Source organism: Gorilla gorilla, chromosome 12, assembly GCF_029281585.2.
Source record: "Gorilla gorilla gorilla isolate KB3781 chromosome 12, NHGRI_mGorGor1-v2.1_pri, whole genome shotgun sequence".
Taxonomy (NCBI): domain Eukaryota; kingdom Metazoa; phylum Chordata; class Mammalia; order Primates; family Hominidae; genus Gorilla; species Gorilla gorilla.
Window position 1 is genome coordinate 69,503,706 of NC_073236.2, and position 23,037 is coordinate 69,526,742.

Consider the following 23,037-nt stretch of genomic DNA (forward strand, 5'->3'; position numbering starts at 1 on the left):
ACAGGCATGAGCTACTGTGCCCGGCCAAGGGAAGATAATTTTTTTTTTTTTTTTGAGACAGAGTTTCACTCTTGTTGCCCAGGCTGGAGTGCAATAGCGCAATCTCGGCTCACCGCAACCTTCGCCTCCAGGGTTCAAGCGATTCTCCTGCCTCAGCCTCCCGAGTAGCTGGGATTACAGGCATGCACCACCACGCCCGGCTAATTTTGTATTTTTAGTAGAGACAGGGTTTCACCATGTTGGTCAGGCTGGTCTCCAACTCCTGACCTCAGGTGATCAGCCCACCCTGGCCTCCCAAAGTGCTGGGATTACAGGTGTGAGCCATCACGCCTGGCTGGGAAGAATTTTTTTTTCTTTTTTCTTTTTTCTTTTTTTTTTTTTTGAGACAGAGTCTCGCTCTGTCGCCCAGGCTGGAGTGCAGTGGTGCGATCTCGGCTCACTGCACACTGCAAGCTCCGTCTCCTGGGTTCACGCCATTCTCCTGCCTCAGCCTCCCGAGTAGCTGGGACTACAGGCGCCCGCCACCAGGCCCGGCTAATTTTTTGTATTTTTAGTAGAGACAGGGTTTCACCATGCTAGCCAGGATGGTGTCGATCTCCTGACCTCGTGATCCACCCGCCTCGGCCTCCCAAAGTGCTGGGATTACAGGCGTGAGCCACTGCGCCTGGCGGGAAGATAGTTTTTTAAAGGCTTCTGAGCAAGCAAAAAATTGATGTCAGAAAGTTCACATTGTAAAACCTATTCTAAAATTTTATTTACCAGAGAATCTCTTCAGTTTTCAGAGCCTATTTACGTGTATTTTAAAACAGGTTTAAGAAGGTTGGCTAAGATTTTCTGCTACTCAGCAAGCTAGTAGCAGCAAGGAGCAATGTACATTTGTAGCAGTAAAAAGTAACTTATAACAGGGAGGGGATAGAAAAATCATAAAAAGCCGAAGTGAGACTTCAGAACTTAGGAGTTCAGTCAAACTTAATCTGTGTAGCTTGAACAAATGGTTATATGATGATGGGGTATGTGTAGCTATATATCCAGTTAGGATACCTAGTCATTAATATTAAATTATAGTACTATAGTATAACCTGTTGAAGAAAATAGCTATGTATAAAAGCAGTGTGATTTTAAGTGTTTGCTTTTTTTTTTTTACTTTTTAATTATTTTAGAGACAGGATCTTGCTGTGTTGCCCAGGCTGGATTCAAACTCCTGGGCTCAAACATTCCTCCCACCTCATCCTCCTAAAGTAGCTGGGACTACAGGAGCTCTCCACCAGGCCTGGCTGTTTACTTTTTTTTTTTTTTTTTTTTGAGACGGAGTCTTGCTCTGTCGCCCAGGCTGGAGTGCAGTGGCGCAGTCTCGGCTCACTGCAACCTCCACCTCCCAGGTTCAAGCAATTCTCCTGCCTCAGCCTCCCGAGTAGGTGGGATTACAGGAGCCTGCCACCACGCCTGGTTAATTTTTGTATTTTTTTTTAATAGAGACAGGGTTTCACCACGTTGGCCAAGCTGGTCTCAAACTGCTGACCTCATGATCCACCTGCCTTGGCCTCCCAAAGTGCTGGGATTACAGGTGTGAGCCACCTCACCCAGCCTACTTTTTTAAATCTAAAATTTACTTGTGGAATAGACTATTCATTCTCCATGGCCTAATAACTTAGATGTATAAAACTTGGTTTAAGATTTTTTTTTTTTTACATAATTTTAAGGTAATGGGTGAATAAAGCTTAAAATTGGCTTTTGTGTTTCTTCTCCCACAGACAGCTGGAAACGATCCCTATTGTTTTGTGGAGTTTCATGAGCATCGTCATGCAGCTGCAGCATTAGCTGCTATGAATGGACGGAAGATAATGGGTAAGGTAAGCTGTCGTAATTAAAGAAGGTGACTTGCACTGAAAAAATTTAAGTTATGTATGATTTTGTTTCCTTTTTAGAAACATTAAACACTTTTTTTTTTTTTTTGAGATGAAATTTTGCACTTGTTGCCCAATCTGGAGTGCAATGGCGCAGTCTTGGCTCACTGCAACCTCTGCCTCCCGGGTTCAAGTGATTCTCCTGCCTCAGCCTCCCTATTAGCTGGGATTACAGGCACGCACCACCACACCCAGCTAATTTTTCGTATTTTTAGTAGAAATGAGGTTTCACCATGTTAGCCAGACTGGTCTCAATTTCCTGACCTCAGGTGATCTGCCTGCCTCGGCCTCCCAAAGTGTTGGGATTATAGATGTGAGCCACCGCGCCTGGCTGAAACATTAAACACTTTATAGCAAAAGGTCAGTTATTGACATATAATATTAAAAAGGTAGGATAAAGCTTTTAGAGGGCAGAGGCTTGTGTTTATGTTAGTATTTTCTTTTTTTTTTTTTTTTTTTTGAGTTGGGTCTTGCTCTGTTGCCCAGGCTGGAGTGCAGTGGCGCGATCTCAGCTCACTGCAAGCTCCGCCTCCCGGGTTCATGCCATTCTCCTGCCTCAGCCTCTGGAGTAGCTGGGACTACAGGCGCCCGCCACCACGCCTGACTAATTTTTTGTATCTTTAGTAGAGACAGGTTTCACCGTGTTGGCCAGGATGGTCTCAGTCGCCTGACCTCATGATCTGATCTGCCCGTCTCGGCCTCCCAAAATGCTGGGATTACAGGCGTGAGCCACCGCCCCCAGCTTTTTTTTTTTTTTTTTTTTTTTGAGATGGAATCTTGCTTTGTCACCCAGGCTGGAGTGCAGTGGCACCATCTTGGCTCACTGCAACCTCTGCCTCATGGGTTCAAGCAATTCTTCTGCTTCAGCCTCCTGGGTAGCTGGGATGACAGGCACCCACCATCATGCCCAGCTAATTTTTGTATTTTTGTAGAGACAGGGTTTCACTCTGATGGCCAGGCTGGTCTTGAACTCCTGACCTCAGGTGATCCGCCTTTCTTGGCCTCCGAAAGTGCTGAGATTACAGATGTCAGCCAGCAGCCTATGTTAGAATTTTCCATGGTGGATTGTACATGGTAAATACCAAAATATTTGCTGAATTACTCAAGCTTGGATGCTAATGGAAAAGAATGAAAGGAAAAAAATAATATGGGTACTTTAGGTAGGAAAGGTTAATTGAATGATAACAGACACATAAAGATTAGGATTTGTCAACATTATTTGCCTAAATGTAGGTCAGAAGATTAAGTATTGAAACTTGACCAGAGCTGGTATCTCCTTCAGTGTTTCATCTTAAACAGATATCTTCCTATGTGTTTATAGATGCAGATGTGATTTTGGGCTTTATTTTTGTGAAGTATAAATGTAGAAATTTTTTTTTTTTAGGAAGTCAAAGTGAATTGGGCAACAACCCCTAGCAGTCAAAAGAAAGATACAAGCAGTAAGTATATTTTATGCTCTTTGAACATTTGTTTTTATTGTACCCAGTAGTTTTATTGTAAAGCCTATAAACATCATACATGTTTGCAGTAATGTTTTGATCGTTATCCTAAGATATGATTGAATGTGTTTGTGTTAATAAATTTAAGAACAAATCTAATCTTTGTCATCAGGTAGTACCGTTGTCAGCACACAGCGTTCACAAGGTAATTGTATCTTCTTAAACATAAAATGAAATCTCTTGAAAGGGTATTCACTAACCACCTGAAGTTTTTTTGTTTGATATTTGGGGGAGGGGGGCGGGAGGAGATATTATTTCTATTTGTCTCTCTAGCAATACTTTTCTCCCTTCTCAGTGTTGACCAAGTATAACTTGTCCGCTACTTTGGTGCTAGTTCAAGCTTTCTGACCCGTTTGGTAGCAGCTGATGCCTTAGAACTACTTTCACCAACTAAGGGGCAAAATACCCTCCTTTCTTGAGGTCACCATCTGGGCTTCATACCCAGATCTTCCAAATGCTTGAGTTGCTCCTCAAATTTTGTTTCCCAAAGAGCAATCCAAAATGTTGTTTAAGGCCTGTCAAATATGGGTAACTTTTCTTTCCAAATATGCTTTGTCAAATTGATGTATGTGTCCATTTTAAAGTGTTGATCCAACAATTTTGCATTTTTAAAGTGTTTCTTTTTTTGATAATTGTCTTTTTTAAAAACTTCAGATATGGGATGGTTATTTCTCTCCAATGCTTTTTTAATGGTTCTGATATAAAGTGAAGGGATTACTGTTTTCATTCTGTTGCCTTCAGTCTTAGTTCACTTGCACATGGATTCACATAAACTGAATGGTGTAATGTCTGGGCAACCAAAACTGTTGGCTTTTGAGAAAACTGTCAAATACTTTAACATCAAACTGTTGCAATGCAAGGTATTTCTTTGATTGTTCTTCACAAAATATGGTTAAACCAAGTATATATCATGTAGCTAGCTTCAGTAAATTGTGTTAACTGAGGCAAATCTAGTCTACATAATTCACAGTACCACTATTTTATTTTAATTTGTAAAGCCTTAATATAGTGGTAAACTGAATAAAAGTAAATAATTATTATTAGAATGGTAACTAAGTCATTAAATTTTTTTGCAGAACTGAAACTTGTATGTTATTAGTTTATTTTCTTAGACCAGTGTAATAATTGACTGTAAATAGAAATATAAATATCACTTTACAGTTAGATGTATCACAGTCGTTTCAGGAGAATTTTTCATATATTGTTACCTTGATTCATTGTTTAAAATTGGTAGGATTTGTATAGATATAGGATAGTGTTTTATTTATACTTTATCATAAGCCATAATCATTTTAAGAATACTTTATTGGATAGATTTTAGTACTTTTTAAATTCTAAAGTTCTATTTTTCTTTTCACTTCCCCTTCCTTCCCCTTATAAGATCATTTCCATGTCTTTGTTGGTGATCTCAGCCCAGAAATTACAACTGAAGATATAAAAGCTGCTTTTGCACCATTTGGAAGAATATCGTAAGTAACAGAAGATAAATAAAATCCTTTTAATTAGAAACAATTATATGTAGACATAACTTGAAAATAATTCTGTTGTGAATTTTGTACATTAATTTTATAACTTGAATATAATGTATTACATTGTTTAGAGATCATTCAAGAAGTTAACAGCAAAAGATTATTTTCCCATTGATGAATAAACCTTTGGTTTTCAATTATCTTAAAATCCTTTTTCAATTAGCATAGCTCTTAAGAGACAAATTTGCCATTGTACATGTTATACTTTCTTATATAGGTATCAAGCTAGCTTGGTGACAATCTTTAGTAAAATTGTGCTGTAACTAAGGAATTTAGATCTGTTGGGTACTTCTATGATACCATGCATTTTGTGTTAATATATTTTAACAAAAAGAAACCTTAAGAATTCAACTTAAAAAGCAGTTATTGAATATTATTTTCTAGATATTTACACCCTTTTAAAAAAACTGCTAACAGTAATAGTGCCTTAATAATATTTTATGAAGCACTGCCTTGCTTGCACTTGTTATTAGTCATACATTTTAGGCCCTTATGAATAAATACCTTACTTGAGATAGCATTCATCGTAGAAGAACTTTAAAATTTTGAAAAGCATGCCATATTAGAGTAAGAATAACAAGTTGTTTACAGTACTTTCTGTAGAGTAATTAGCTTAGAAAACTTCTTCAGGGTTTCCGCTTGCTCTGTTATTTTTCCACCTAGAAGAGTAGTAAAAAGGAAGTGCTAGCTGTGGTTTGGTTTGAACAGACCAACAGCAGAGATGAGGTGAGGAGACTGAAAAGTAAATGCCAGTAGTATTGGTGAATTTTAGGAGCTTTCGTTTGAAGAGTTATCGTTCCTTGATTAGGGGATGTGACCAAGGAATTACCAACTTTAAAGGTGGTCACAGAATTAGGGCTTATAAATGGACTTCTTTCAGATGACATTTTTCTTTGTGAGACCTGATCAGGAAAATAAGTACAGCTTTCATTTCTTGATTGTCTCTCTTAATAACATCTTAGAGTTTCAATAATAATTAGCTTGCTTTCGAATATCTGGACTTAGACAGTCTTAGCCTTTGGCCTCTCAAGGGCTCTAAATCTCTATGCACAATTTGGTGTTTTCATTTTGGTGTGGAAAATCTTTGTAAATTTTATCCTATTGTCAGAGTAGTCATGGAACCATAAAAGGATAAAGAAGCCTGATCTAGATCTTTGCTGCTGCTTCTCCAGAGAATCTTTTCAGAGAGAAATAAATGAGTTGAATATTTTTCAAGACTAACATTTTCTGAAACTTTAAGAAGAAAAAATTTTCTAACATTGTGAACAGATTAAGTAGCTATTTTATTAAATGCTTTGATTTTAATTGAGGTAGTTTTTTTGAAAACACAGGAATTTTAGTTTGGAATTAGGCAAAGATTGTTTAACAGTTGGTGAGTTTAAGTTAAGTGACCTTCAGATTTTAGCAATTTCATGATTTACAAATCGTGGGTTATATTTTTTTCTCTTAAATATATTTCTGTGTCATATTTTTAGTCTGTAGATTTTCTTATGGTCCCATGATTATTGGTGTATACTTTTTTTTTCTTGGTAAGACCTTTAAGTTTTATGATTTTCAATTGAGATAATGTATAATGTTTGAGTTTTAGGCTATATAAGGAATTAGCTTTCCTGCATTTAAAGGAATCATTTGGCAGTCAGTAGCATATTTTCCTGATTTTTTGTTGTTGTTAAAGGAGATAAGTTGATAACTGTATGTTGAAGGGTTCTCATGATATTCTCTAAAAAGTGCAAATATCAGTGCCTGATTTATAGATGTGTAATAAACAGTGGTCTGTAAAAGCATGTAGTATAAAAAATATGGTATTTTCCCTTATATACAGCCTATAAACTCTTCCTATTCCTTGAGTTTAGGGTAGACTAACAAATTACAGCGTAGAAGAGTCAGCTACCAGATTAAATGCATGCGTACCATACAGATAATTTATTAAGTATTTTTGCATATTGAACATTGACTTACATTAATTTTCCCTTTTCACCACCACGTCTTTGTCATTTTGACCCTGAACACTTAATAAATCACTCAGATTGATCTAAAATATGCTTATGTATACTTTAATAGAAAATTACATTGCATGGCTTTCTGACTTGGGTTTTTGTTATAAAAGTGCCTGTTTTGTTCATGTGTCCTGAGAGAGCAAGCATTGTGACATACCTGACTAACTTAAAAGCAGATTGCCTGTGAAGCACAATTTGAGTCCAATTTTTTGAGGTATGGAGTTTTAGCTATCATGGCTGGGTTTTTACTCAATCTCAAATAATAGGGCTCTGGTTATTTTGCAGAGTGTCTCTGAAGAATGGACAGAATTGCCCTGGCTAACTACAAGCTACGGTTCACAGTGGATAAATGTTGGCGTGCTTTTTTACTTTCTGACTTTTTAAAATTTTGCTTTTATATCTTGTAGTTCCAATCAATTTTATATGAATGCTATTATAAAATTCAGTGTAAAATCTTTTCTTGTCTAGCTTAAAACTTGTGTGTGTCTAGTATTTTTCTTCAATGATTTAACATTTCTGAAAATGTCAAGTTCTCAAAATTTAGACAAAAAGGGGGGTATAAATTGATCTGAAAAAATTAAATAGTTTAATTAGTTTAGGGAATATACAACTTTTTCATTCTTTTGGTTTCCAGTTTTCTATTTTTTTTTAATGATTAGGTAGAATATAGTGTCAAATAAGTTATAAATTGCATGGTTAAAGAAAGCCATTCATCTAATGTCCTGTGAACTTTATAAGTGGTTAAGTAGTTCATGTGAGTAGCTGCTTTCACCATGCTTAATATTTAAAAGTTTAAAAAGTTTTTTGAAGAGAGAGGCAATTTCTGTACAATATAAATATACATATATACTTAAGTTATTGATTTGCATGTCTATAAAATTAAGCCTCATTTCCTAATACATGATAAATTTTGTAGAATAGAAGGTGAATTTGCATTAAAGGTTCACTTTAATGAAGGTGAAACATGAGAATGAGTTGTGTGTGAAATTCTTATTTGATATCCAGAGGATAGTTTGCAAACCTAAACTGATTGTTTCTGATTTCAGAGATGCCCGAGTGGTAAAAGACATGGCAACAGGAAAGTCTAAGGGATATGGCTTTGTCTCCTTTTTCAACAAATGGGTGAGCTCAATGAGAAGTGCATGGATAATGCTTAAAGAGTAAAGAATGGAAACACTCCGTTTTAATTACTAATCTTTTTCTCGTCTGCTGTTTATTTTACTGATGATTAAAATAAACCCTCACTAGAAGATATCTTCTTCTGTTTTGTCTGTTTAACATTTATTGGCACCTGAGGCATGCAGAGTACTGATAAGATGTTTTCAGAATGTAGAAAGTAAAGTTGTTTAAATTATCAGCCAAAGGTAGATGTTGAAAATCTCATTTATGGATTTAATTCATTATCTCCCTAGTTTATATTCCCATGGTAGTTTAAAAGTAGCTAATAAAATACTGTGAGGAGGCCAGACGCAGTGGCTCACACCTGTAATCCCAACACTTTGGGAGGCCGAGGCGGGTGGATCACCTGAGGTCAGGACTTTGAGAACAGCCAGGTCAACCTGGTGAAACCCTGTTTCTACTAAAAATACAAAAATTATCCGGGCGTGGTGGCAGGCGCCTGTAGTCCCAGCTACTCGGGAAGCTGAGGCAGGAGGATCACTTGAACCCAGGAGGCACAGGTTGCAGTGAGCCGAGATCATGCCACAGCACAGCCTGGGCAACAGAGTGAGACCCTGTCTCAAAAAATAAATAAATAAAACAAAATACTGTGACGGATAGGAACTTTTTAAAAAATTATATATTACCCGGGCACAGTGGTTTATGCCTATAACCTCAGCACTTTGGGAGGCTGAGAAGTTTGAGATAAATACTGGCAATATAGTGGGACCCTATCTCTACAAAATATATATATTTTTTATTTTACTTTTTTTTCCGGGAATTCCGAAAATTCAGCCGAGCCCAGTGGCTCACGCCTGTAATCCCAGCACTTTGGGAGGCCAAGGTGGGCGGATCACTTGAGGTCAGGAGTTCAAGACCAACCTGGACAACATGGCAAAACCCCATCTCTACAAAAAATTAGCCAGGCATGGCGGCACATGCCTGTAGTCCCAGCTACTTGCGGGGCTGAGGCGGGAGGATCACTTAAATCCAGGAGGCCAAAGCTGCAGTGAGTCATGATCAAGCCACTGTACTCCAGCGTGGGTGACAAAGTGAGGCCCTGTCTCAAGAAAAAAAAAGTTGAAAATTGTAAAGTACATTGAGAGGTGAAAACAATACAAGCTCAATCATGTACATGTCCCATCTACCAAAGATTTTTTTTTCCCTGTAAGATGAGAAAATAAAAATTAAGAGAATTTATTTGGTTCTGAAAACTTTACTATTAAGCATAGCATAATGTTTTAGAAAGGTAGAAAAATACCTTCTATAATGGATTGATAGCCGTGATTAATTTGAGTTCCTTAGAGGATTGATTCATAGGTTTTAGGATGTTTTAGTGCAAGTTAGGGAAATAAATTGGCGGTTTGATGGGCTAGGAATTCATTTTTCACATTTTCGAGATTGTGGACTATAGGGTTCTGCTATATAAAAATCACTGTTGAATGTGTATTTAGTATGAACTAGAGTCAAATAGCAAAGGATGTCTATTGATAACCTGTGTATGGCCTCTGGAGTTAGCCAGAGATGTATACAAATTCTGACAACCATTATAAAACAGATGTAACTTTGAGTAAATAATATAATCTTCTTTTTTTTTTTTTGAGGCGGTGTTTCGCTCTGTTGCCCAGGCTGGAGTGCAATGGCGCGATTTCGGCTCACTGCAACCTCCGTCTCCTGGGTTCAAGCAATTCTTCTGCCTCAGCCTCCCAAGTAGCTGGGATTACAGGTGCCGCCACCATGCACGGCTAATTTTTTGTATTTTTATTAGAGACAGGATTTCACTATGTTGGCCAGGCTGGTCTCAAACTCCTGACCTTGTGATCCGCCTGCCTCGGCCTCCCAGAGTGCTGGGATTACAGGCGTGAGCCACCGCGCCCGGCAGTAAATAATATAATCTTCTGTAAAATCTATAAATTTAAGTCTATAAATTTCAACTTATGTAAAATTTGTGATATGTGCTTGGCTCTGTTACGCAGTGCTACAGCCCTGATTGCAATTACCCCCAGCCTCTCTTCCTATGTTCTACATGCTAGGAAGACCACAATACTAATTGAGCTTAGCTTCTCTGCCTACCCCAAAATAACTGAATGTTGCTGGAAAAAAACTGAGTTTAGGTGGTTTTGCTTCTAATTTAATGGTCACACACTTTAGGTGAGTACAGAGTACTGTCTTGGCAAACATGTATTTCTCATCTTTCAACCACCAAACTTACATAAAATTCATCCACCTTCCCATTCTTCCTATTATAGTACGGGAAAGGTCCTTCCTGTCAAAGGCAAAATCACTTATGATTGTGTCCCCATCTCTCTTGCCTTTTCAAGGACTTTGAGCCTATGCTGCCACTGCTTCATTGGTTTTTTTTGTTTGTTTGTTTTGTTTTTTTTTTTTGTTTTAACAGCAGCTTTATTGAGATATAATTCAAGTATACAGTGTGGCCGGGCACAGTGGCTCACACCTGTAATCCCAGCACTTTGGGAGACTAAGGCAGGCAGATTACTTGAGCCTAGGAATTTGAGAGCAGCCTGGGCAAAATGGCAAAACCCCCTCTCTACAAAAAATGAGCCAGACATGGTGGCACACACCTGTAGTCCCAGTTACTTGAGAGGCAGAGGTGGGGGAATCACCTGAGCCCAGGAAGTTGAGGATTCAGTGAGCTGAGATTGCACCACTGCACTCCAGCCTGGACGACCGAGACCCTGTCTCAAAAAAAAAAATTTTTTTTTTTTAAAGTATACAATTCAGTGGTTTCTAGATAATTCACAGAATTGTGCAACTATTACCACAATAAATTTTAGAATATTTTTACCACCCCAAAAAGAAGCTACATGACTCATTAGCAGTCACTATCCTCCTTTCATGCCCCTCCTGCCAGCCCTGAACAATTGTCAATCTACTTTCTGTCTCTGTAGATTTCCCTGTTCTCAACATTTCCTATAAATGGAAATCATAATGTGCTGTTCTTGTTATTACTGCTATTCTGTGTCATCACTCTATTCCTTCTCTACTGGATCATTCTCATCAACCTAGGATCTCTCTTTTATTTGGAGAGAGGGTCTCACTCTGTCACTCAGGCTGGAGTGCAGTGGTGTGATCATAGCTCACTGCAGCCTTGAACTCCTGGGCTCAATCCATCCTCCTGCCTCAGCCTCCGGAGTAGCTGGGACCACAGGTGTACACCACCATGCCCACCTAATTTTTTTTTAAAAAAAAGGCCAGGCACAGTGGCTCACACTTGTAATCCCAGCACTTTGGGTGGCCGAGGCAAGCAGATCATGAGGTCAGAAGTTCGAGACCAGCCTGACCAACATGGTGAAACCCCGTCTCTACTAAAAATATAAAAATTAGCCAGGCATGGTGGCACACGCCTGTAATCCCGGCTACTCAGGAGGCTGAGGCAGGAGAATCGCTTGAACCCGGGAGGCAGAGGTTGCAGTGAGCTGAGATTACGCCACTGCACTCCAGCCTGGGCGACAGAGTGAGACTCCATCTCAAAAAAGTATATATATATATTTTTGTAGGAACAATCTCACTTTGTTGCCCAGGCTGGCCTCGAACTCCTGGCTTCCACCAGTCCGCCCGCCTTGACCTCCCAAAGTGGTGGGGTTATAGGCATGAGGCACTGTTCCTGGCCATCTAGTATCTCTTAATCAAAACCACTGTTTATCCTCACATCCCTTCCCTAACTGTATCCCCATTTCTTGGCTATAATTCTCAAGAGTTGTTTGCATATGCTTCTACTTTATCTCCCATTCACAACCACCAACATAGATACATCTCTGTTTTTTTTCCACTTTTTTGAGTGAGTAGTTTTATTTTTTTCCTGAGGAGCTGTATCAAAGTATCATAAACTGGATGGCTTAGAGCAACAAAAATTTATTTTCTCAATGTTTTGGAGGCGTGAAATTCACAATCAAGGTGTCAGCATGTCCATGCTCTTTTGAAGGCTCTGTAGAAGAATCCTTTGTTGCTTCTTCCAAGCTTCTGGTGGTTGCTGGTAATTCTTGGCATTCATTGGCTTGTAGCTGTATAACTCCAATCTCTGCCTTCATCTTCACATGACCATCTTCTCTCTTTGTGTATCCATATAATCATCTTTTTTTTTCGAGACAGGGCCTCACTCTGTCACCCAGGCTGGAGTGTGGTGGCACAATCACAACTCACTGCAGCCTTGACCTCCCAGGCTTAGGTGATCTTTCCGTCACAACCTCCTAAGTAGCTGGGACTACAGGTGTTGCAACACCATGCCCAGCTAATTTTTCTATCTTTTGTAGAGACAGGATTATGTCATGTTGTCCAGGCTGGTCTCGAACTCCTGGGCTCAAGTGATCCACCTGCCTCAGCCTCCCAAGTGCTGGGATTATAGATGTGAGCCACCGTGCCCAGTCTGATCTTTACTTCTTATAAGGACTTGAGTCATTGGATTTGGGGCCCACCTTAATCCAGTATAACCTCATCTTAATTACTTCTGCAAAGACCCTGTTTCCAAATAAGGCCATATTTCACAGATACCAGGGTATAGGACTTCATATCGTTTTGAGGGACACAATTCAACACATAACATTAGTTAAGCATCTCATGGAGTTCGGACTGGTTGGCGTGATAATATTTGTTTCTTTTTAAGAATGTGCATTTCCTGCCAGGCACAGTGGCTCATTCCTGTAATAACAGAACTTTGGGAGGCCAAGGCAGGAGGAGGACTACTTGAGCTCAGGAGTTAGAGACCAGCCTAGGCAACAGCAAGACCCTGTCTCCATTAAAAAAAAAAAAAAAAAAAAGCCTGGCGACCTAGTCTGTGGACCCCGAATCCCTCCCATTGCCTGTTGCAACCAGTAAAGGCTGTTCCTACCATAGTAAAAAAATAAAAAATAAATAAAAAAAACAGCCAACCTTGTTGGTGCATGCTTATAGTCCTAGCTACTAGGAGGCTGAGGTGGGAGTATCACTTGAGCCCAAGGAGTTCAAGGCTACAGTAAGCTATGATCACGCCTGGATGACAGAATAAGACCCTATTTAATTTTTTTTTTTAAAGCATTTCGTTTTCATATTTCAAGAAAGGCCTTGAATTTGCCTGTTCCTTCAGTAGTAGGTTAAGCTTACCTTTGATGTGTGCACACAAAAGTTACACTCCATTTACTTTTTAGTCTACTCTAAGCTGGTTTTAATCTCACTTTGTACCAATGCTACTCTATTTTCAAGGTCACCTCTTAACCTCTGTTTTCTTGGCTCCCTGGACCATACACTTTTGTGGCTTTCTTCCTTCATCACTGGCTACTCCTCCCTAGTCACCTTAGCTAGTGATTATTCCTTTACCCATTTTTTAAGTTTTGCTGTTTTTCAGGGCTCTGTCCTAGGCTCTTTCTCTAGTCTGCATGAATTTTGTATCTTCAGTCTACTTCTCTGTGTTCCACATTTATTAACAAATGATCTTCATTTATATGTCTCACAGGCATCTCAAAGTTTTTTCTTAATGGAGCTTTTTGTTTCTTCTCAGACCTGTTCCCCTTTTCTTTCCTAGTCTTTCTCCGCATTTCAATAAATGCTGTCTTTCCAATTTCTCTAGAGGAACCTAAGAGTTATCTTTTCTCTCCTTTTGCTTGTGGTGTCCCCTCCAGCCCCCATTATTTTGGCCTTGAGTTTAAGTTACATTCACTGCTACTGCAATGCTCCTGGCCACCAACACTTTTTAAAAATCTAGAATATTGCACAAGTTTCATAAAGTATCTTTATCCCCTTACTACCCATTATCCTAAGCCATTCTCCTCTTAGCACTAAGAATGGCCTCCTTGCCGGGTGCGGTGGCTCACGCCTGTAATCCCAACACTTTGGGAAGCCGAGGCAGGCGGATCACGAGGTCAGGAGATGGAGACCATCCTGTCTAACATGGTGAAACCCTGTCTCTACTAAAAAAATACAAAAAAAATTAGCCGGGCTTGGTGGCTGGCACCTGTACAGGAGAATGGCGGGAACCCAGGAGGCGGAGCTTGCAGTGAGCCAAGAACGCGCCACTGCACTCCAGCCTGGGAGACAGAGCAAGACTCCATCTCGAAAAAAAGAATGGCCTTCTTAAAACATAGGTCATGATTATTCCTTGCTTAAAATCTTTCAGTTTCATTCTCTGACATTCTTTTTTGCTCGCTGGATTCCACTGAAACTAGTCTTTCACATGCTGCTTTCAGATGCATACCAAACTTTTGTGCCTTAACACACTTTGCAATACTTTTCTCTCCACTGGGGCTTTCTTCCTCATTGTTTTGACTTGGCTATCTTCTATTGCTGTCAGGCTTAGTTTAAATGTCATTTCAGAGAGACCTTTCTTATTCATCCTGTCTGTAGTAGATCCTTGTGCCCATATTCTCTATCTCAGCCTTTTGTTTCTGTCATAGGTCTTACCACAATTTGTAATTGCTTTATTTGTTCCCCACAAAAGAATGTAAGAGACCATGTATGCTTGTTTACCAGTGTGTCCCTAGCTCTTAACCGCATGCCTGGAACATAACTGTTCAATATTTATTTGTTGGATGAATGAGAAACCAAATATTGTTAACAAGCTTGTTAGATTGTTTAAGGAAAGATTTTCTTCTATAGTAGTCTGAGTTGCATGAACTTTATGATATCTACCTCATTAGGGCTGTTGGGCTTAGGACCTTTTCAGATGATTAATGTTCCCAAAATTTAATATTCAAATAAGAGAAAAACAATACAAAAGCACCATTGGGTTGAGCATGGTGGCTCATGCCTGTAATCCTAGCACTTTGGGAAGCTGAGGTGGACAGATCACTTGAGGTCAGAAGTTTGAGACCAGGGCCGGGCACAGTGGCTCACGCCTGTAATCCCAGCACTTTGAGAGGCCAAGTTGGGAGGATCACGAGGTCAGGAGATCGAGACCATCCTGGCTAACATGGCGAAACCCTGTCTCTACTAAAAATACAAAAAATGAGCCAGGCGTGGTGGCAGGTGCCTGTAGTCCCAGCTACTTGGGAGGCTGAGGCAGGAGAATGGCGTGAACCTGGGAGGCAGAGCTTGCAGTGAGCCGATATCACGCCACTGCACTCCAGCCTGGGCCACAGAGCAAGACTTAAAAAAAAAAAAAGAAGAAGAAGTTCGAGACCAGCCTGGCCAATATGGCGAAACCCCATCTCTACTACAAATACAAAAATTAGCCAGGCATGGTGGCGGATGCCTGTAATCCCAGCTACTCAGGAGGCTGAGGCAGGAGAATCGCTTGAACCCAGTTGGCAGAGGTTGCAGTGACCCAAGATCACGCCACTGCACTCCATCCTGGGTGACAGAGCGAGACTCTATCTGAAAAAATAAATAAAATAAAAAATTTAAAAATATAAAAAGCACCATTGCATTTTAGGAAAGCTATCATATGTTGTATATTTCATAGAGCATTTTCACTTAAACATTTGTGAAAAGCACCAAGTTTTCTCTACTGCTAAGAGTTGTTTAACATCAACTAATAGTGACTTCTTTATTGTTTCTAATGTTGTACGGAACAGGATGCTGAAAACGCCATTCAACAGATGGGTGGCCAGTGGCTTGGTGGAAGACAAATCAGAACTAACTGGGCAACCCGAAAGCCTCCCGCTCCAAAGAGTACATATGAGTGTAGGTGTATTGGAGAAGAAAAGGAAATATGGAGTTTTGGAGAAAAATACGCTAGATTTTAAATGTTAGAGCTGTTCCCGGAGACTTATTGCAGAAATAGATGAGAAGCAAATCAAGACTACTATTCAAAAATGTACTTAGTTTTCATTTTTGTAATTATAAAATTATTTCTAATGTCAAGTCTCCTATTAAATAGAAAATACTGGGTAATTTTTTAGACATTCGTGGGGGAGGTTTAATTCTGAACTGACGTATAATATGTGTAATATAAGCATTTTGATCAAGGTTAATGTTACCTTTACAGTAGTGTAGTGAATGCTACTTTTCTCTTTCTGCACATTTTATTTAATGATTTAAAGACATAAACCTTTTCTCTCACCAGCAAATACCAAACAGCTATCATATGATGAGGTTGTAAATCAGTCTAGTCCAAGCAACTGTACTGTATACTGTGGAGGTGTTACTTCTGGGCTAACAGGTATGGGAGCCTTCCCTGTGTGGCATTAATTTTTAAAGTGCAAAGCTTAATATTTGTAGGATTTTTATATAACTTAGTGTGATTTGTTTGTTTGGTTTTTTGTCTAACAGAACAACTAATGCGTCAGACTTTTTCACCATTTGGACAAATAATGGAAATTCGAGTCTTTCCAGATAAAGGATATTCATTTGTTCGGTAGGGATGGTTTTTTAAAAAAACTTTTTTCTTGGTAATGTCACTGGAAAACCAGAAAATAAATAAAAATAAAAAACTTTTTCCTCCAAAATATTTTTTGAACATTTACCTCATTTTCTTAAAAATTTACCTTGGTTATAAAGAAGTTGAAATTTTGGCCGGGCACGGTGGCTCACGCCTGTATTCCCAGCACTTTGGGAGGCCGAGACGGGTGGATCACCGTCATGAGTTTGAGACCAGCCTGGCCAACATAGTGAAACCCCGTCTCTACTAAAAATACAAAAATATAAAAATTAGCCGGCATGGCGGCGCATGCCTGTAATCACAGCTACTCAGGAGGCTGAGGCGGGAGAATCACTTGAACCCAGGAGGTAGAGGTTGCAGTGAGCCAAGATCACAATCACTGCATTCCAGCATGGGCAACAGAGCCAGACACCGTCTCAAAAAAAAAAAAAATTGAAATTTCTCTAGCATCTAGTGTATTTGCCTCTGTGATTTTATAGCTCCCTCCCTAACACAAGGCCAGTGAAACACACATTCTCTGTTAACACAAGTTTCCCCAGAACTACAAGATCTTTGAAAAAAATAGCAAAGAAAATATGCCATGTTACGCAAACTGTTTTACCTCAGACTCACCTTGATTTTTAAAAATAGGTTTTATTCATAAATATTTAAAAGAATTTGTATTGGTGATTCTTAATATTGTTTTCAATAGGTTCAATTCCCATGAAAGTGCAGCACATGCAATTGTTTCTGTTAATGGTACTACCATTGAAGGTCATGTTGTGAAATGCTATTGGGGCAAAGAAACTCTTGATATGATAAATCCCGTGCAACAGGTGAGAGGGTTCTTAACTTTGAGAAGTAGTTGTTGGGCTAATAATGTTATTTTAAGGTGAAGATTGTTGATAATCCTTGTTAATAAGTTTCTAGCTAAAATGATAGTATATAAGGGCTCTTCCCACATGTATTATAGTTCCAGAATGGTGTTTCATGGATTGCAATGGTGACATGATGAATGTGACCGCCTCAATTGACTCATGCTCACACAGTGGATTTTAAAATGCTCCAAGAAACCTAAAAGGGTATCACATCTTTTTTTAATACTTGGTAGATTTATTCACATACCATTTGGAGAACTCACAAGCATGCTTGACTCAACTGAAACAAAAATAAAGCTGTAAATATAGTTATGGCCTTGGCATTTTTCTTCCAGATTTTGCTGCCTTTTTTTTTTCCAGGCAGCTTTAGTGGTTCAAACTTGATTCCACAAAGATTTCTATGAGGAAACTGTAAATGGAGCACAGAGATGGGAGTAAGCAAATCCTAAACTATATAAGTGTCTTAAGTAAGCTGAATATAGAAATAACTAATCACATCTTCCCTATCTAAAGGAAACAATCATGTAGATAGTATACCAAACACTTAAACATTCTACTAAGTTTAACATTTATTACTAGAGTATCAACTGATGCCTTCCAAAAACTATGCCATTCAGAGTATCATGTAGAGTTACAGCAGTATAACCTCACTTGTTTTGTTTTTTTTTTTTTTTTAGCAGTCAACTCTTGTTTATCCTGTCATTTTAATTGTAATGATGGCCCTGTGTGTTTTGGCTAAGAATTTGTGGTATCAGCATATTAGGATTGTATATATATAGTTAACTTCAAGTAATACTAAATTTTATTTAATAGCAGAATCAAATTGGATATCCCCAACCTTATGGCCAGTGGGGCCAGTGGTATGGAAATGCACAACAAATTGGCCAGTATATGCCTAATGGTTGGCAAGTTCCTACATATGGAATGTATGGCCAGGCATGGAACCAGCAAGGATTTAAGTAAGCATATCTTATCTCTTCCTTTACTAACCTTTGAAAATGTCTAAAGAAATTTTAAGTAGGAAGAAATTTTAAGAATTAGTGGGTAATAGGGCCTCTTATGTAAAGCGTAACTATGGCCTTGAGAGAACTTAAAATTGTTTTTTAGTAAGAAAATAAGAGCTTAATAGTTGTTAAGCTTTTCACATGACTAATGGTCACTTAGCCATTCTTATATACACTGAGTTTGATCCTAGTTGTTGTATTCATTATGCTTTTCTCTGTACAAAGGGTTTTTTCAATATGCATTGTTATATTGCAAGCTTCCTTATACACCCTGAATTATACTATTTTACCTACATTTCTGAAAAACACACTGGAAATAAAATACTTGAGAGGTTAAAAAGGAATTTAGTGGGCTGGGCGTGGTGGTTCCTGCCTGTAATCCCAGCATTTTGGGAGGCTGAAGTGGGTGGATCACTTGAGGCCAGGAGTTTGCGACCTGGCCAACATGGCGAAACCCCACCTCTGCTAAAAATACAAAAATTAGCCAGGTGTAGTGGTGCACACCAGTAGTTCAGCTATTTGGGAGGCTGAGGCAGGAGAATCACTTGAACCTGGGAGGCGGAGGTTGCAGTGGGCTGAGACTACACCACTGCACTCCAGCCTGGGCAACAGAGCAAGACTCTGTCTCAAAAAAAAAAAAGGATTTTGTGGTCGGGCGTGGTGGCTCATGCCTATAATCCTAGCACTTTGGAAGGCCAAGGCAGGCAGATCACTTGAGTCCAGGAGTTTAAGATCAGCCTGGGCAACATGGCGAAATCTCATCTCTTCAAAAGATACAAAAAAAATTAGCCAGACATGGTGGTTGCGTGCCTATAATCCCAGATGTTCGGGAGACTGAGGTAGGAGAATCGCTTGAGCCTGGGGAGACGTAGGTTGTGGTGAGCTGAGATCATACCACTGTACTCCAGCCTGGGTGACACAATGAAAACCTGTCTCAAAAAAAAAAAAAAAAGAAAGAAAAGAAAGTCTTGTAATGTTATGAATTTTTATGAGCTTTCATATGCTAATAATTGTTTTGATTTCTTCTTTGAGTAGTATAATGTTCTTTTTTCATTGTAGGGAACCTACCTGACTCTTTCAGGTAGTGGTTTCCTCAGCAAATGTGTTCAACCAAGATATAGAGATGAGATGGATAGCTTTCTTTTCCAAGAATGGGGTTAGGTTTTTCTATATTCAAAGGAGATGAATGTTGATAAGTTCAGGGTATTTTCTTAGCTTTAATTTCTAACAAAATTAAACTGTCCAAATTAAACATACAGGGATGCTTGTTTTTAAGAGAAAAAAACTTTAGTAAAAGATTTCATTTTCCCTAGCATAAATTATTCTATTTGGGATTAAGAAAAAGTATGTTTCCCATTTCCCATATTTGTTCTTGTTGTTTGTTCTTGCCAATACTTTATTTTAATCAGTGGATTTCCTTTCCCCTCTGCTTCTTTCACATTCTCCACCAGTCAGACACAGTCTTCTGCACCATGGATGGGACCAAATTATGGAGTGCAACCGCCTCAAGGGCAAAATGGCAGCATGTTGCCCAATCAGCCTTCTGGGTATCGAGTGGCAGGGTATGAAACCCAGTGAAAAAGGACTCCAGAATCTAAAGCCAGTGGCTTGAGGCTACAGGGAGTGTAGTAAAGCCGTTGTTTACTTAAAGATTTATCAAATCAGTCAGTGCAAATGTCAGATACAATGTATTTATTTAAAAGATTCATTTTTAATCATGAAATTACTTATCATCCACATTGTTTTAAAAAGAAACAAGATGCTGGATGTCTGCCAATTTTTGCCTTCATTACCTTTTTTGATAAAGTTTCTCAGATCCTTGTTTCAAACACAAATGCAGGGATTGCTGCCGCTTTTTAACTATTAAGAGGCAGAAAATTGCACAATATTGAACTTTTTTCCACTGAAGTAGTGTGCAGTTCTAGTTTGCATTCCTGATATGATTTAAAACATGTAATATAAAGATGTTAAAAAAAAAACCAAAACTGTGCAGAGTCTAGAAGTTCTTTGTCATCTTCAGCTTGTGCACAATTCTGTTTTAGGTTAAAAAAAGGCATTGTTTGAGCTGTCCCATCTCCACTGTTATCCCTTTGGGGTTTTTTAATATAAATTATTAGTTTACATCATTTTTGTATCTACATCTTTTTTCACAAATTTGTCTTGCCTTATTAAAGTTCTGTAAAATATACTTAAATGGAAAAATGATGTTCATTTAGATTGAAAACTTTTCTCAGACGGATTGATAATTGCATTCATCTTGTGTTTTATATGAGAAGGTGCCTCAAGAATTTCCTGTTGGATTTGTTTAAAAGGATTTTTATCTTTCGTGATAAACTTTGCTGTGTACCAGGAACTATAAAAACAAAAACTTGTTACTAAAGAAAATATCTGAAATGTGATAAGTTCTTATGCCATGTTAATTTCATGTGTCAACTTCAACATTTACATGTATTATTTCATTATGTTAAATGTTTTAGCAATTTAATATTTTGCACAGTTAGCAAACTTTGTATGTCATTTCCTTCAAGGCATCATGCAGAGTTGACATGAGATTTATAAGGTTTTAAGTTGTTTGCATGTGAAAATCAAATACATACTTTGGTAGTCTTTGAATACAAAGTCATCTGCTCTTGTTTTTCAAGAATTTTGAGACACAAAGTTGTATGTAAAGGAATATATTAATTTGCCGTTTTCTAGGTAGATTTGCTCAAAAAGAGTGAATCAACTTAATATGTACAAATGATAGCTGTGAAACTGTAGAATATCTTTGTGTCAGGCTTGGAGTTCATTGTGACCTCCAAATTTTGCCTGAAGGACCAGCTGAGCAAAGCATCTTTTAAATGTTCAGAGGCCAAAAGATAAACAAAAAAAAAAAACCTTAAAATCCTACCTCTTTAAACAGCCTTCAAATAAGAGACTCCTCAGTGCAATCATTATTTTGATTCTTTTGGTACCTGTTTTCCTGGAGTTCCCGATTTTATTATTTTGGGGTGGCTCCAAGCATTAAGAGGTTTAATCTTTGATGGCATTGTTCTAGTTTTGAAATTTCTAGTATATTTCAGAGTCTCTTTGAAGACTTGTGTGGGAAGTTTCACTTTGTTTTCAGTGAAGATCACAAACCTCCTTCTTCCTTGACTCAAGAGGAAAGGTCCCAGTATACATATTTGAATGGTTGATGGTTTTCAAGACCTTCAGGGAGCTCCCTGCATTTTACCTAGAAACAGAAAAGGCCCGCAAAATCTTAAGTTTCCTGGCCTGCATTTCCCGGGTAGGGGCAAATGACTCCAAGCTGGTCTCTAAGCCAATACCCTTGTAAACCAGAGCCCAGGAAAGACAGCTCGAGTGTGTAATTCTCTGGAGCTCAATTCTATGCAGTTGTGCTGATATTTCATTAAGTCACTGTGTATTTTTAAGTGTTGATACATTAAAAGTCGCTTTATGGAAGATGAGTAAATTTTTTAAATACTTGGAAATTTTATTTCCTTGTTGACTTCTACAGATCAGGGCATGCAACCAAAAGCAGCTTAAATGAAATATTTTAAAATAAAATATCAGGAAGCTATTTTTAGATTTCTTCTGGCTGATGTTTCTACTTTAGGACCCTCATTGTTCTCTTATTAAAAAAAATTATTTCCTGTGCATCTCATGGACTGCAGGGTAAATTATTTGGGCATAAATAATTTAAATAGTTTTCTTTCATTTTGACTATCTCCAGTAATAACAGTTTTTATTATCCAGCATATTGGCTTATTGCACAAATCTTAAAATGTACATTGACTACTTTTTGAGAAGAAAGTGGTATCAGTACTCATGATGAAAAGGTTACTACTGAACAAATTCACATTTCAGGAACACCTCTATCTTTGGTTTAAATCTTACTCTTAGTTTTTCAGTCTAAAAATCATACTGGTATTAGTATCAGGTAAGGAAATTAAAGTTTTTAAAATGGTTTCATTCTCTGCAATATGCAAAATTTAGATTTTACTTTCTGGTACTGTAAAGAACCTGAAGTGATTTACACTTAATGGGTGATTAATCCAGTATTCTTTACCCTGAATGTTTGGATATTAAAGTTCCTTTATGTTTTCTATAACCTGTGGGATCTTCTTGCAGTGATTATTGTGTGTGAGATTTTTTTTTCTTTTTGGTCTATCCATATTGTTATATTCACTCAGGTATTTTTTTTTTAATCTTATTCCAGAATCAGTGGTTTATATTGGGTTACTGTTTAACACCAAATGGAATTGGCATTCTGCAGATTTAATTAATTATGAAACCAGGGTCTCATTTTCCTTGCTGATACTTGTTGAAAATGAGATTCACATTCTAGTCTTTATTTTCCTCCTGTTTTGTCCCTGTGCTTGTACATCTTCCTTTTATTTGTGTGTTATAGTTCTATTCCATTTGAGAAGGCAGTTGCTAAGAACTAGATTGCATGTACAAAGACAGGTTTACTAAGTGCTGTACAGTGGTCCTGAGGTTACAGTTGAATTAGAAAAACGAAATGTACTTACAGGAAATAAGAAAGCAAACCTTTCAAATGAGAGTGATGATTTCTTTAAAAAAAAAATCAGTTTTTTTCTCTCTTAAATAATGTTCTTTATTTCACGAAATCATCTATCTTAAGCATGAGCAGGGATAAACAACTCCTAGAAGGAACTCAATTCATTCTTCCTGGATTTTCTCTGTTATTAAATCACAAAAATGATAGTCCCCAATCGTTTCTTTATAGGAGGTTATTACATTTCATTACAGTCACTGCATTTTGACTGTTGTGTTTA

The 23,037-nt window shown here is 38.1% G+C and overlaps 1 protein-coding gene across 24 annotated transcripts in view; it reads left to right on the forward strand.

Annotated features, from left to right (window-relative positions):
- TIA1 (TIA1 cytotoxic granule associated RNA binding protein) overlaps positions 1-22,349 on the forward strand; it is a 38,826-nt gene extending 16,477 nt beyond the window's left edge. For 5 of the 24 annotated variants that reach the window (XM_031008233.3, XM_031008231.3, XM_055378057.2 and 2 more), the window contains 11 exons: positions 1,752-1,850; positions 3,289-3,343; positions 3,516-3,548; positions 4,785-4,872; positions 7,976-8,051; positions 15,590-15,698; positions 16,081-16,176; positions 16,287-16,371; positions 17,087-17,210; positions 18,066-18,211; positions 19,708-22,349. In XM_031008233.3, coding sequence (XP_030864093.1) covers positions 1,752-1,850; positions 3,289-3,343; positions 3,516-3,548; positions 4,785-4,872; positions 7,976-8,051; positions 15,590-15,698; positions 16,081-16,176; positions 16,287-16,371; positions 17,087-17,210; positions 18,066-18,211; positions 19,708-19,834 — 1,038 coding nt within the window. In that variant the 3' untranslated portion in view covers positions 19,835-22,349. Of the gene's footprint in view, positions 1-1,751; positions 1,851-3,288; positions 3,344-3,515; positions 8,055-15,589; positions 15,832-16,080; positions 16,177-16,286; positions 16,372-17,086; positions 17,211-18,065; positions 18,212-19,707 lie in introns of those variants that run through there. The other 19 variants (XM_031008236.3, XM_031008235.3, XM_055378056.2 and 16 more) reach the window with 16 other exon arrangements.
- The last annotated feature ends 688 nt before the right edge of the window (positions 22,350-23,037 follow it).